This window comes from Emys orbicularis, chromosome 2, assembly GCF_028017835.1.
Source record: "Emys orbicularis isolate rEmyOrb1 chromosome 2, rEmyOrb1.hap1, whole genome shotgun sequence".
NCBI classification, from domain to species: domain Eukaryota; kingdom Metazoa; phylum Chordata; order Testudines; family Emydidae; genus Emys; species Emys orbicularis.
The window spans coordinates 191,944,512-191,960,576 of NC_088684.1; the positions used below are offsets into that span (position 1 = coordinate 191,944,512).

The 16,065-nt window shown below is 47.4% G+C and overlaps 1 protein-coding gene across 1 annotated transcript in view; it reads right to left on the reverse strand.

Moving 5' to 3' along the window:
* The window catches only part of ABCA13 (ATP binding cassette subfamily A member 13), a 300,907-nt gene that overhangs the window by 117,943 nt on the left and 166,899 nt on the right, over window positions 1–16,065 (reverse strand). The window contains exons 44-46 of the mRNA XM_065398392.1: window positions 14,618–14,784; window positions 14,173–14,305; window positions 11,821–12,549 (exon numbers count right to left, since the gene is read on the reverse strand). Coding sequence (XP_065254464.1) covers window positions 11,821–12,549; window positions 14,173–14,305; window positions 14,618–14,784 — 1,029 coding nt within the window. The remainder of the gene's footprint in view (window positions 1–11,820; window positions 12,550–14,172; window positions 14,306–14,617; window positions 14,785–16,065) is intronic.

Here is a 16,065-nt window from a genome sequence, read left to right on the forward strand (position 1 = left end):
AAATAGTAGCAAATTAAGTCAGGTATTTCAACACAGAAAACATAGGACTTGCAAAGGCTGGATCAGACTGAAGGTCCATCTAGTCTGGTATCCTGACTAACAGTGGCCAGCACCAGATGCTTCAAGGGAAGGTGCAAGGAGACCCCCTTAGGGAGATGTGGGATAATCCACCACAGATTGAAGACCCCTCATGACCCAAAGCACTTTGAGATTGGTGTAAATCCCAAAGCATGTATCAACAATCCAAATCTTTTCAATCTCTCAGCATGTAATAATTTTTCCATGCCCCTAATCATTCTCACTGCTTGTCTCTGAACCCCCTCTACTTCTGCAATAGCACTTTTAGATGAAAGACCAGTACTGCACACAATGTTCCAGATGAGGGTGAACCACTGATTTATACAAATGGCATTAAAAACGTCTTTGTATTGTTCTCCATCCCATTCTTTATGCAACCTGCCATTTTAGTTGCTTTTTTGACTGCACCTAATGGGAATCTGGGAATTGGCAGGCACAAGCCCACCCACAGCAAAGGTGACCCTCCCCCCCGCCACAGGCTGCATATCAAATAAAGGTCTATGTTGACCTTTCCACAATTGTGCCCAAGACCTTTTCCTGGAATCCCAAGATATTAAATCACTTGGAAAAAGAACAATTTGAATTTGATTTCCACGTTCACTTGAAATTCACCCAAGCATGCCCTGTTTTCTTCACTGACAATGTAATGTATTTGCTTATAACTGGAATTCATAGTCACTTTTGCTTTGCTTGATGTAAGGAAGTAGTTCCTTACATCCCTTTTGTATGCATGTCAGGAGGCATAAGTAAAGCACAAACTTATGAGAATCAAGAGTTTTTCACAATTAGTAAAGTAATTTTAAAAATAGAAAAAGACCAGCCAACCTCCCAATTATGAATTTAACTTTCATGCTGACAGCATATAGAAATCTTCACATGAATAATTTAGCTGATAAAATTAAAAATCTGACCCAACTGTTAAAAATTGTCTTTATGACTTATGAGTGCAATTATGTGCAAGAAGTGCAATTATGTCCACAATTAAATTGTACTTCCCAATTCACCCAGACTCTCCCTTTGCATTTCAGAGATGATTACTAGTGAATTTTAATTCATGAAGCTACAGAAAAATGAGACAGAAAGCAATCAACTCATTTCACTAAGTCCTGTAGTTTTGGACTCCAGGAACCGGAATTTATAACTCATTCAAAAGTTCAGAGATTCCAGAATTCCAAACAGTACCAAAGGTTTTGAAGTTCTCATTTAGGATATAAAACTACTGTGTTAAAATTAGTTGAAAAAACAATGTGTATGTTTTTAAATGTCTTTTGTCATACAGAAGCACAGTAGGAAGGAGGGTGTCTAACGGTTACAGAAGGTGACTGGGAGTCAGAAGTCCTAGCTTCTGTTTTGAATTTGTAACTGATTCAACTGTGAGGTTAAGTGACTTGCCCAAAGCCCATCTCTGCATCATATGCCCTTCTAGCCTACCCATCTGTAAAACAAAAGTGTTGTGAAGATTTTCATAAAGTGCTTTGAGATTTTTGGATGAAAAGTGCTTTAACAATGGAGAACATGAAGGGAAAGCCATGCCTTGTGAATCCGTAGAACCACAGAATTGTAGGACTGGAAGGGACCTCAAGAGGTCATCTACTCAAATCCCTAGCACTCAAGGCAGGACTAAGTATTATCTAGACCATCCCTGGCAGATGTTTATCTAACCTGCTATTAAAAATATCCAATGATGGAGATTCCACAATCTCCCTGAGCAATTTATTCCAGTGCTTAGCCACCCTGAGAGTTAGGAATTTTCTTCCTAATGTTCAACCTAAGCCACCCTTGCTGCAATTTAAGCCCATTGCTTCTTGTCCTATTGTCAGAGGTTAAAGGGAACAATTTTCCTCGTTCCTCCTTGTAACAACCTTTTATGTACTTGAAAACTTATGTCCCCTCTCAGGCTAGGTCTACACTACGGGGGGGGGGGGGGGGGGAGGGGAATCAACCTAAGATACGCAACTTCAACTACATGAATAGCGTAGCTGAAGTTGCGTATTTTAGGTCGACTTACCTGGCTGTGAGGACGGCGGCGAGTCGACCGCGGCTGCGCCGCCGTCGACTCCGCTTCCGCCTCTTGCTGTGGTGGATTTCCAGAGTCGACGGCAGAGCCATCGGGGATCGATTTTATCGCGTCTTCACTAGACGCGATAAGTCGATCCCCAATAGATCAATTGCTACCCGCCAATCCGGCGGGTAGTGAAGACGTGCCCTCAGTCTTCTCTTCTCCACACTAAATAAACCCATTTTTATCACTCTTCCCTCACAGGTCATGTTTTCTAGATCTTTAATCATTTTTGTTGCTCTTCTCTGGACTTTCTCCAATTTGTCCACATCTTTCCTGAAATGTGTCACCCAGAACTGGACACCATCCTCCAGTTGAGGCCTAATCAGTACTGAATAGAGCGGAAGAATTACTTCCCATGTCTTGCTTGCAACACTCCTGCTAATAAAACCAAGAATTATGTTTGCTTTTTTTTGTAACAGTGTTACAATGTTGACTCACATTTAGCTTGTGATCCTCTATGACCCCCATATCCCTTTCCTCAGTACTCCTTTCTAGGCAGTCATTTCCCATTTTGTAGGTGTGCAACTGCTTGTGCTTTCCTAAGTGGAATACTTTCATTTGTCCTTATTGAATTTCATCCTATTTACTTCAGACCATTTCTCCAGTTTGTCCACAGCATTTTGAATTTTAATCCTCTCCTCCAAAAAACTTGCAACCCCTCCCAGCTTAGCATCATCTGCAAACTTTACAAGTGCACTCTCTATGCCAGGGATTCTCAAACTTCATTGCTCCACAACCCCTTTCTGAGACAAAATTATTACACGACCCCAGGAGGGAGGACCAAAGCCCTGAGCCCGCCTGAGCTCCACTGCCCCAGGTAGGGAGGCCAAAGCCAAAGGGCTTTTGCCCAAGCAGGAGGCCTGTAACCTGTGCCTGGCTGCTTAGGGCTGAAGCCCTCGGGTTTCGGCTCCGGCCCCAGGCGGTGGGGCTTGGGCTTCAGCCCCAGCCTCCAGCAAGTCTAGGCCCCGGCGACACCATTAAAATGGGGTTGTGACCCACTTTGGGGTCCCAACCCACAGTTTGAGAACCGTTGCTCTATGCCATTATCTAAATCATTGATGAAGTTGTTGAACAGAACCGGACCCAAAACTGATCCCTGCGGGACCCCATTCGATATGCCCTTCTAGTTTGATTGTGAACCACTGATGATTACTCTCTGGGAATGGATTTCCAACCAGCTATGCACTCACCTTATAACAGCTCCATCTAAGTTGGTTATTCCCCTAGTTTGCTTATGAGAAGTTCATGTGAAACAGTATCAAAAGCCTTACTATAAAGTCAAGATATACCATGTGTACCGCTTCCCCCCATCCACAAGGCTTGCTATCCTCTCAAAGAAAGCTATCAGGTTGGTTTGACATGATTTGTTCTTGAGAAATCCATGCTGACTGTTACTTATGTGATTATCTTCTAGGTGTTTGCATAATTATTTGCTCCATTATCTTTTCAGGTACTGAAGTTAAGAGGACTGGTCTAATTCCCTGGGTTGTCCTTATTTCCCTTTTCATAGATGGGCACCATATTTGCCCTTTTCCAGTCCTCTGGAATCTCTCCCATCTTCCATGACTTTTCGAAGATAACGGCTAACCGCTCAGATATCTCCTCAGTCAGCTCCTTGAGTATTATAGGATTTATTTCATCAGGCCCTGGTGACTTGAAGACATCTAACTTGTCTAAGTAAATTTTAACTTGTTCTTTCCCTATTTTAGCCTCTGATCCTACCTCATGTTTCACTGGCATTTCCTATGTTAGATGTCCAAGTGTTACTGATCTTTTTAGTGAGAGCTGAAACAAAAAAGTCATTTAGCACTTCCCCATTTCCACATTTTCTTTTATTGTCCCCCGCCCTTGAGTGGTTCCATGCATAGAAGGATCCATTCATATGCTGAACTACCCTATCTATGAGAAATGGGGGCAAAAGCTACCTCCATGGTAGAGCTGATGATAAAATCTAGTTTATTTGTAAGGAAAAATTCCCAGGAAATAGAAATTAAATACAACTTTCCGGTGTTACGCGGGAAATTTTGTTTACAAAATATTTCAAATCAAGACAAAATGAAAACTTTTGTTTCATTTCATTTGAAATATTTTAGACTCAAAGTCTCATTGAATTTACAGTCAGAAGAGACCACCAGTTCATCTTGTCTGACCTCTTGTATATCACAAGATACCACCACCAACACCACGCAGCACCCACATGCTAAACCCAACAACCAAAATTAGCCCAAGGTATTACAACCCACAAGAGATTATACGATTATGTGCCACAAGTAGAGAATCTGAAACAATTTTATTTTGAGAAGTTGATTCAAAACAATTCATTTTTGTTTTAGAATTTATACTCCAGAAAATGTTGATTTCAATGAAGTCCCATTTTTCAATGGGAAAAATTTCTAGATGAAAAATGTCAACCAGCTGTGGAGTAGAGCTTCATATCTATGTCCTTCTGCAAAAGAACTCTGCATGGGGCTTAAGATCCATGAACAGAAGAGCTGAAGCAGCTGTGGGGGGCAAGACCCCCACAAACCTCTGTGGAATCTGCTTGGTAATTAGTACGGCTGAAGCTGGACAGCAGGCACAGAGTGATTCAGTTGTGACTCCATGACCTGGTAGAGGTGATTTTTCCTGCCTCCAAATGCAGATTGAACTAGCCCATTTTTTTTTTCAACTCAGGCATTGGGCAGAGGATTTTTTTTATGTATGTAAGGCACTCAAAGGGCTTAAGATATCATATATTAGGTATTTTAGCACATGGCCTAAAAGGACTGAACCTGAGAAACCAAGGTCATCACCATCATCGTCAGATAAGCAAGAGGCTGAAGATTTTGGTGACGTGTAGAATTTGATTCGTACAGAAAAAACACAGCACCCACAAGACAACAGACGAAACATACAGAGTGCACCGAAACAAGATGGGGTTCATTAGAAAAAAAACTCGCTGGCAACTTTTTCTGGTCAGTAGCCTCTCTAAGTGTTCACTTCCTGCTATTCTCAGAGAGCTGGGGAGAAAGGAAGCCCCTTCATTTGTATGCCAGACCCTTCTCTGCTTCTGGAGGAACAGCCTTGACTCAGCCCATCAGGCCCAACACTTACTATCCATAAGGAGGAATTTATTTTTAGGCCTTCGTTACCATCAAACTTACTAATATGGGGCCTACTTTACACAGCCTCTCTCAGTAGGCTATAAATAGATCTGGGTTCCTCTTAACTGAGGCTGCTAGATCTCACAAGACCTCCCCCACCAAAAGAGAAAATTGAAGCCTGCGTAACTGCTAATACCCATTCTAGGAATATTTACAAATAGTACAGCAGGACTTGCATTTAGTTCAATGCTACAGTTTCTGGGCTGGCCAGGTTTAGGATGATTGTAGCAATATACCTAGCCAAAGTGTGATTGGGAGCAAGCACCTCATGGCCCTCTCAAAGCTGGATCAACAGTTTGTGGAGGGGACAAGCATCTGACCTTTATCAGCTGAAGGGAAGAATGAGGTTGAGCCTTTGAGGGTGGTGAGAAATGTAAAATGAGGATGGATGTACAGACAGCCACGTGTGCCCACCTCCCCTCCCCCCCAATAAGAAATGTATTTTTAATGTTTCTATCTGGGATTTTACTACACTCATGACAGATTCGTACCCAAACCACAATTTCTGAATCCAAATTCCATGTTTGGGATTAATGTTCAGGTTTGTCTCTGATAGTAAACGCATTGTACAGTTCCATATAAAATAGATATTAAATGCAGATTTAAAATACTTTCCTGATACATACTAGGGGGAAAAAAGCCATGAGAATCACAGCCTCTCCCCCGTTTTGGTTTTTATTTCAATTCCAAACACTACACCATGCAATACGCTGAGAAATTTATAGAACAACTCATGATCGATCTGTCAATTTGCAATCAAATAAACAGGGTGCACATTCTTTGTTCTGTTTGCTGGAAAAAAGCAGGTAAGTAAGCAATTTTCCAGTTGTCATGCAGCTGTGTTTCAAATGACATGCAGTTGTTACAAAAATTTCACCACTGATTCAAAAAGTTTAAAAACACACTACTCCTCTCACACACAGTGATGGCAATGGCCAGAATGTTAACTTGCCTTTTTGGGACAGTTAACTAGCAAATGGATAATTCATTGCACCTTGTATTGTATCTTGGGTACTACTGACTACACAATATTTGGAGTCTCAGCTGCTCCTGGATCAGGGAGCTGGCTACATAACCACTGCTGACACACATTAAGCTCTGTGTGATTGATGAAAATATGGGATCACACCCTCAAAGTGAGTGGGAGATGCACACACATTTCCATAGGCAGTAGGAATAACATCAAAAATAACAAAAAATATCCCCTGGCAATCCTTCTGTATAGGCTACTGAAGCACCATTAACATAGCCAGCCTCACTCTGACTTTCTGTGACAGAGTAAAATCAGACTGAGGAGGTTTCAACAAACAAGCTGCTTTCCAGATAGTCACTCATGGATGTACCAAGTGAATCCTAAATCTTCTTAGCTGAAAAACCCCCACACTAAGCATATCAGGACCATACCGTCAAGTGAAATGTACGTGCCTCTCAATTAATTCATTTCAGGATACTTTTTAGACGATATCATCACTAGAATTTGTTATACCATTTAGCTTTGAAATTTTATAAAAAGCTGTGCAAATGAAAAGTTTAAAAGTGAAAGAAGGAACTTATTCAAACAAACACATGCATCTGAAAATTTTATTTGGTAAAAACTATTTCCCCCCAGGCATTCTGATAATTCACTTGTCTGGATTAACCCAATAGCTGCAAATAGCTACATGGATTTTAATTAACCAAACCTACTGTTTTATTATCTTGTAAGGCTCTCTGATGAGTGTGATATATCTAGGTAGGTCAGACAAACAGACACTGATGTGTTGACAGAGACAGAACAGTGCTCACCATGCATTAAATTCTTACTTATGTAGAGGTCCAGCATAACATTTATACACTATACAAGTGCCACTTAATCCCTATTTGGAAGGCTCAAACCTCAACTGTGTGGCACATCGCATGATAACAACACATTAACAAAGAGGTAAACACAAGATCACTCCATGAACAGTAAGGAAGAGAACCCAGGACTCTAACATGGTAGACCTAAATCCTATCTAATTGGCACACTGCCTTTCAGATTGAATGTGCTATATTTATTCTCCCTCTAACCACTAAACCACACTCTTTTCTCAGAGCCAACGATATCAAACCAGGATTCCTGATTGCCAGTATGTTCTGCCCTAGGAAACAGTTGTGCAACCCACTGGAAAAGTGTGGGTTAAGTCCTCCTCTAGTGCATGAACTAAGTACTGGCTAGCAATTGCTCCTGTAGCTCAAGTAGTGAAGATCCAACCTGCAGGGAGCAGGGGGAGAGGTGTCAGTTATACCATGTCTACACTTACTGGTAGATCACAACAAGGAGTCCGGTGGCACCTTAAAGACTAACAAATTTATTTGGGCATAAGCTTTTGTGGGTAAAAAACCTCCTTTGAAGAAGTGAGGTTTTTTACCCACGAAAGCTTATGCCCAAATAAATTTGTTAGTCTTTAAGGTGCCACCGGACTCCTCGTTGTTTTTGTGAATACAGACTAACATGGCTACCCCCTGTTACTGGTAGATCGGCACCACTGTGATCGATGCAGCGGTGTCGATTTAGCGGGTCTGGTGACTTAGGTCGGCTTACCGCGGTAGCGTAGACCAGCCCCTTACCTCATATTCTAGTGCAAAATTTTAATGGTGGGGTCAACGACATGAAGCCAAAATAACTTCCCAAATGTACAGAATGTGTGACAGTCAGATGTGCTGGTCTGTTGATTCCAGAACATCTGTTACCTGGGTACGTATTGCTTTTTTGGGTATGTGGTGGAAGTGGAAGTGAAAGCCTGATGAGGTGCTGAACCATATGATCATGCAGATAAGGAATGCAAGAGACTTTTCCCTTAGCTTTTTATTTCCATGCGTTTCAGGTTTTCCATTGGTGGGCTGTGGCCTGATTGAAATTTGACTGTCACTAAACCAAGTGTGTGTGTGTTTATTCTGTAATGTTTGTGAGGCATTTAGATACTACAATGGGGAGCGTTACAGAAAGGCCTATAAATAAAATAAAGTGGTTTTCCCCTTTCCCCAAATGCAATAAAAGCCTTAGCCCTTATTCATGCCAAGCCTCAAATTTAAAAATAAGGCTGTTTTCTCACAACCCCCCAAACCTGAAACACTGGTTTGGTTAAAACACAAACAAAAGAAGCCTGGTGTCCAAACCGCATTCTCATAATTCAAAAATGAATAACCTAAAAAATGAAGTTACAAGATGCTTACTAGAAAAAAATTCAATTCAGACTGGTCATGAGTAATTTTAGCTGAAGTTTTGTTTTGTTTTAATTCTTTTGAGAAATCTGTAATCAAATGAAACTGCAGTTTAGAATGGAGGCGCCATCAACCCTACCTACAGTCTTGTTAGCACAACTGTAAAACATAACAAACTGTATTTTATGTATGGTAGTTATTCATTAGATATTTATGCATTAGATGAGATAAAACACCAATGACTCAACATCACAGCTCTTTCATTAGCCATTGTATAAACCTTTTCTGGAATAAAAGTTCTTTTAATTAGCACTCTGCATTCTTAGCAGTATTTTTCCTACTGTACGAGAAAACATAACAATACTTGAACTTTAAAAATGCCTGAATAATTTAATGCATCTGAATTTCTTGGGGCAGCTACCTGAACAGTGATGTCAAGTACATACTTAATGTTTTAAAGTGTGTGTGTGTGCGTGCGCGTGTGCGTCTGCGTGCGCGTATATATATTCCCTATTAAAAATGTAAATTGAGCTTGCAAAATAAAGCAAAGTTAGGAAATGCCAGAATTAACTTTCTGTAGACAGGCTGGAAGATGGCAAGCAGTCAGTGAATTAGCAACCATTCAGGATTTCTTTTTTATCCTCTCCAATCAGTGTGTGACATTCCTCCCACCCATTCTTTATGTATACCATCCAAACCCTGTAATGGAATATTAAAAAAAAAAAAAAAAAAAAAATTCTTGATGGGCTTTTCAATTGCATTCATTGCTGTAGTATTCAAAATGCCCCACTAACATTAATTATTTTTATTTCTTGTATTAAAGTAGCAGAAATTATCTTCACAACACCACTGTGAGGTGGTTTTATCTCCATTTTACATGGGGAACTGAGGCACAGAGTGTGAAGACCAAAATTTATCTCAAATGAAATCTTGTACCAAAAATATGAAGATTTTTTCTTCGTCTGGGTTTACAAAGACCATACTCTGCAATGTGCCATGTGTCCTATGGTAGCAATTTCTTTCAATGTTACCTACGTCATGTTTACAAAATCTCAATTTTTTTATTTTTGTGGCAATTAAAAAGAAATCTTTATGTAGCCTTAGTAGCTACAGCATAGAAATGTCACATGTGTGTTTCCCTTTCACGAAGGTATATTAAATTTAGTTTGTAAATTAGATTACCTTACATACATAGTAAAAAACGGTTACTCACCTCTCGTCACGGTTGTTCTTCAAGATGTGTTGCTCATATCCATTCCAATTAGGTGTGTGCACGCCGCGTGCACAGTCGGCGGAAAGTTTTTCCCTTAGCAGCACCCGTCAGGTCGACTGTGGAGCCCCCTGGAGTGGCGCCTTCATGGTGCTCAATATATGACCCTGCCGACCCGACCCCACCTCAGTTCCTTCTTGCCGGCTACTCCAACAGAGGGGAAGGCAGGAGGGCTTGGAATGGATATGAGTAACATCTCAAAGAACAACAATTACAGGAGGTGAGCAACCGTTGTTTTCTTCTTTCCGTGATTGCTTGTATCGATTCCAATTAGGTGACTCCCAAGCCTTACCCAGGCGGTGGGGTTAGAGTTAAGGAAATGCTGACTGTAGCACCACTCTACCGAAAGCCGCGTCATCTTTGGCGTACCGGACGATGATATAGTGAGAGGTGAAGGTATGTACCGAGGACCAAGTTGCTGCCCTTCAGATTTCTTGCATCGGGACCAGGGCCAGGAACGCCGCTGATGAGGCCTGAGCCGTTGTGGAGTGTGCCGTAAGTGCCGGGGCTGGTGTTCTGGCCAGTTCATAGCACGTGCAGATGCAGGATGTGATCCAGGATGATATTGTTTGAGAAGAGACCAGGAGGCCTTTCATCCGGTCTGCCACTGCTACCAATAGCTGGTTCAATTTTCTGAACAGCTTAGTGCATTCGATGTAGAAAGCTAGCGCTCTTCAAACATCAAGGAAGTGTAGCCATTGCTCCCAGGTACTGGCATGAGACTTAGGATAAAAGACGGGTACGAAAACGTCCTGGCTGGTGTGGAAGTGCGACACCACTTTGGGGAGAAAGGCCAGGTATGGCCTGAGTTGCACCTCATCCTTGTGGAAAACCGTGTAAGGCAGTTCCGAGGTGAGGGCCTTTAGCTCAGACACCCTTCTCACAGATGTAATGGCGACCAGGAAAGCTGTCTTCCAAGACAGATACAGGAGGGAGCAAGTCGCCATTGGTTTGAATGGAGGCCCCATGAGCCTGGAAAGGACCAGGTTAAGGTCCCACATAGGGACAGGCTGCTGGATCTGAGGATGTAGGCGGTCCAAACCTTTGAGGAAGCGACGAACCACAGGGCTGGCAAAGACCAATCTACCAGACACACCCGGGTGGAAGGCCAAGATTGCAGCGAGGTGTTCCCTTATGGAGGATGCCGCCAGACCTTGCTGTTTCCGGTGTAGGAGGTACTCTAAGATGAGGGATACCGGCGCCTGGAGGGGGGGGGGGGGGGTGCGACGCTGGTCACACCAACACAAGAATGTTTTCCACTTTAGTAGAGGGCTTCCTGCTGCCGAGGAGGACCTCCCTTACTTGTTCCGAGCACAGAAGTTCCATGGGGTTCAGCCATGAAGCTTCCAAGCCGTGAGGTGGAAGGACCGTAGGTAAGGCTGACACAGGCAACCTCAGTCCTGAGTAAGTAAGTTGGGGAGGAGAGGCAACGTGACCGGTGTGTCTATCGACAGCTCCAGTAGCGTGGTGTACCAGTGCTGGCGAGGCCATGCTGGAGCTATCAGAATTACCTTTGCCCCATCCCTGCGGACCTTGAGCAGGACCTTGTGCATGAGAGGGTACGGGTGAAAGGCAGAAACACATCCGTGAGGGAGCCTGAGCTGCGACCCTGGAAGGAGCAGAACATTGGGCACTTCCTGTTGTGTTAGGTGGCAAACAGGTCCACCTGGGGAAATCCCCACCTTTGGAAGATGGTGTGTAGGACATCCGGTCAGATGGACCACTCGTGAGTGTGGAAGGACCTGCTGAGGCAGTCCGTCAGTGTGTTCTGAACTCCTGGTAGAAAGGAAGCTTCCAGGTGAATGGAGTGGGCTAAGCAGAACTCCTACAGCCAGAGGGCCTCCTGGCATAGGGGGAGGAACGGGGTCCCCCTGGCTTGTTGATGTAAAACATGGTGGCGGTGTTGTCCATTAGAACTGCTACACACTGTCTTTGCAGTCGGGCCTGGAAGGCCTGGCAAGCAAGGCACACCGCCCTCAGCTTCCTGATGTTGATATGGAGGGAGAGCTCATCCTGTGACCACAGGCCCTGTGTCTGGAAGTCTCCCAGATGCACCCCACACACACACACACACCATCCCATACCCAACGCATCCATAACCAGGGACAAGGAAGGTTGGGGGTTGTGGAAGGGGACTCCTCCGCACAATGCTTGGGGGTCGAGCCACCAGCGAATGGACATGAGGACCTGTCCCAGCACCTTGACCACTGAATTCAAGCTGTTGCACCCCGGGTGGCAGGCCAAGGTGAGCCACGTCTGAAATGGTCTGAGCCGGAGCCTGGTGTGCCGGGTGACATAAGTGCAAAAAGCCATGTGGCCAAGGAGACTCAGGCACCCCCTTGCTGTTGAGGTAGGGAATTGCTGGAGGCTTTGAACGATGTCTGTGATGGCTCGGAGTCGGGACTCCAGTAGAAGGGCCCGCGCTTGGACTGAGTCTAACACTGCCCCAATGAATTCAATTCTCTGGGTCGGTTCCAGGGTCGACTTCTCCAAGTTGAGGAGGAGACCCAGCTGCTCTAACGTGCATCTGACCAAGCAGAGTTGGGACTGCATCTGTGCCCTGGTGCGGCCCCTGAGCAGCCAGTCATTGAGGTAGGGGCACACTTGCACCTGCTGTCGATGGAGGAAAGAAGCCACGACCAACATGCACTTGGTGAACACTCGGGGGGCTGTTGAGAGGCCGAATGGTAGGGCAGTGAATTGGTAATGTTCGTGGTTGACTGCGAAGTGCAGGAAGCGCCTGTGCACTGGACGAATCGCTATGTGGAAGTATGCGTCCTTCATGTCGAGGGCGGCATACCAGTCTCCCAGATCTAGGGAGGGGATAATAGTGCCTAGAGAGACCATGCAGAACTTCAACTTTACCATGAATTTGTTGAGCCCACGTGGGTCTAGGATGGGTCTGAGACCCCCCTTGGCCTTGAGGATTTGAAAGTATCAGGAGTAGAATCCCTTGCCCCTTAGCTCCTGAGGAACCTCCACCACCGCTCCTATGGCGAGGAGCGCCCGCACCTCCTGTATACAGAGTTGCTAGTGAGAGGGGTCCCTGAAGAGGGACGGGGAAGAGGGGTGGGAGGGAGGGTAGAGCAGAACTGGAGAGAGTATCCTGCTTCCACCATGCGGAAGACCCAGCGGTCCGAGGTTATTTGGGACCATGCACAGTAGAAGTGGGACAAATGATTCAAAAAGGGCAGAGAAGGATCCGGGGATGAGTCTGGTGTGCCGTCCTCGGGCGTCCCTTCAAAAGGCCTGCTTGGAACCCGATGATGGTTTGGTCAGGCCCTGGCCTTGTCTGGAAGCGGGGTTGGAAGGCTTCCTTCTGCCATTCCTGCCTGTAGTGGGGCGGCTGCCCCACTCCCTGAGAGTATGGGCTGCGGCAGGCCAGTGGGCCTGCGCAGACACACAGCCAAAGAGAGAAGGGCTTATTGGGAGCCAATCAGGGCACAGATTGGAGGCAGCCAATCAGGGCCAGGCTCAGCCCTATAAAAGGCTGCTCAGGAAGAGCAGCAGGCAGTCTGTCCCAGGCCTTCGATGGGGGAAGGTCTGTTTCCAGAGCAGGGACACTAGCACCGCGGACAGCGCAGTGCTGGCCAGGCTCGGGGAGCAAAAGGGAGCTCTAACCTGAGGCCTGCCAGGCTGCAGGCCCTGAAGAGAAGGGCCTAGCGGGTGCAAGGGGCCGTAGGGGAAGCGGCCTGGGGAAGTAGGCAGACGGAGGGGAGAGAGGGAGGACAGCGAGGCTGCCGCCAGAGGGTCCCTGGGCCGGGACCCAGAGTAGAGGGTGGGCCTGGGTCCCCCCCTTCCCCCCTTGAAGTACACCCAGCCATTGGCAGTAGGGAGTGGCCATTATAGACCACGCTGGATCCCTGACAGGAGGGATTAGACTTTGGGGTGTGTGGTTGACTACGGTGGCTGGACATAGAGATTGCTGATTGACCCTCTCCACCCCCCCCCCCCCCCGGAAGGGTGTGTGGATGGACTAAGGGGCACTGCCGGAGGGCAGCGGCTCGAAGAGGACGCCGCGGGCTTGGGAGCAACGCGGGTCCAGACATGCCAACCCAGGGCAAGACAATGGGTGGGATACCACAGAGGGGACGCTCCACTGGACTGAGCTAATTCCCGGAGTAACCAGTAGGAGGCGCCGCGGTGGTGAGTCCCAACCCTGGTACACTGCCCCTTCGTCTGTAAAAGTCCTGCCTCGGCCGAGGAGGGTAGGAGCGCTGCTGCGGTTCTTGAGGCTTGAAGTGTTTCCATTGGTTTGCCAGGGTGTGCATACCCAAGGATTTCATAGTAGCCCTTGAGTCTTTTAGACTATGCAACCGAGAGTCAGTCTGCTCCACGAACAGGCCTGCCTCATCAAAGGCAGGTCCTACGCTGTCTGCTGAACCTCGGGCGGTAGGCCCAAGGCTTGCAACCATGAGGTTGTCTCATGGCAATACCTGAGGACAAGGTGCGCACCTCCAAGTCCATAGCATCCAGTGAGGCCTGTAAAGAGGTCTGTGCCACCGCCTTGCCCTCCTCTACTATGGCCCCAAACTCCTCCCTGGACTCAGTTGACACAAGGTCCTTGAACTTGAACATCAAGTTCCAGGAGCTGAAGTTATATTGGCTCAGAATTGCCTGCTGGTTGGAGTACACTTTACGGCCAAACAAGTCCAGGCGCTTGGACTCCTTGGACTTGAGCACTGGGGCCTGCTGTCCCTACCTCTCTTTCTCATTTCTCACCAACGAACAGTGCTGCAGGTTCGTAAAGAGGTATTAGTATCCCTTTGAGGGCACGAAGTACTTCCTCTCAACGCCCTTGGCTGTGGGAGGGACGGAGGCTGGAGTCTGCCAGATAGTCTTGGCATTGGCCTGTATAGTTTTGATGAGGGGCAGAGCCACCCTTGAAGGACCTTCTGGGGCCAGAATATCGACCACTGGGTCCTCTGACTCCACAACCTCCTCGGCCTGCAGACCCATGTTACATGCTACCTTGAGCAGAAGGTCCTGATGGGCGCAGCTGTCTATAGGAGGTGGTCCAGAGATGAAAGTGCCTGTGACGGCCTCATCTGGGGAGGAGGATGAAGAGGCCAATGGGGGAAACCAGGTCCTCCCATCCCTCCTGCTCATCAGGAGCTTCAGAACTTGCTTCACTGGTAGCCCCCGACTCAGGAACCAGAGTTGGAGTCGGTTCCAAGGGGGACGGAGGCACGGCGCCTCCTCAGCACCTCTAGGGGGTGGGCCGACTGGCTGAGGCCTCCGGCACCCTCGGTTCAGAGGTGGCCGATTGGGAGCCTTTAGACTGGGCATCCTGGGCCTGGTGGTGTGCCCACGGGGTCCAGAATGGCCACTGTGCTGGTCCCTGCCATGGCCCTGTCCCCACCTCAGAGCATCCACAGCCTGACCGGTGCCGGTCCCACACTGAGTACCTAGATCCAGCCTCTGAGTCCGAGGACCAGGATTGCGAGGGCCAGGGCAGCGCTGAGCGGAGATGAGCCAGTGAGTGGTGCCGTGAGGCTGGGGAGCAGTGCTGCAATCTAGAGCGGTACCATGACCTGGAGCTATGCAGGGTTGTCCAGGACCTGCTCTGCGAAGGGGACCGACGTGCGGCTCGGCAGCATGATTGGGAGCGCTGGCACGACCTGGAGTAGTGCCGCAAGTCCAACCGGTGCCAGGACTCAATCAGCGGTGCCGACAACCGGATCATCACTGGCTTGCCTCGAGACAGTGCCATGCGCTGTGGTACCGGAGGCTTGGTGCGAATCGTAGGCAACCTTGGCGCCGTCATGGCGATGAGGTCCCTCGCGGCTGCAAAGGTGTCCGGAGTGGATGGTAGCTCTACCTCCTTGATGATGTGGGCCCGGGAGTCCAACGGCACCGGACTCAACGGTCACCCTTGCCGGGCCAAAGTCAATGATGCTGCCTCCGCAGGCTTCGGCACTGGGTGCTCCTCATGAGGACGCGCCCCATTGGCCGGCTCCAGAGGGGTGGGCCTCTGGGACGGAGAGCCACTCTTCCCTTGCATCCAGTGCCGCTTCTGCGCCGGAGAGTGGGAGCGGTGCTGGGTCGATCCCGCCGGTTTCAGTGCTGGGGAGCAGGGGTGCCACGGGTCTCTGCTAGAGTCTGTCCACCATGCCACTTCCACCACCGAAGAACTCAGTGCCGGGTCCTGCCGCGCCAAAGGAGGCTGAGGTCTAAGAGCCGCCTCCATAAGGAGCTGCTTAAGGTGAAAGTCTCGCTCCTTTTTGGTTCTAGGGTGAAACCCTTTGCAAACCCTGCACCTATCGGCTTGGTGAGCCTCCCCCAGACACTTCTGACAAGCATCGTGGGGGTTGCCTGTTGGCATGGGC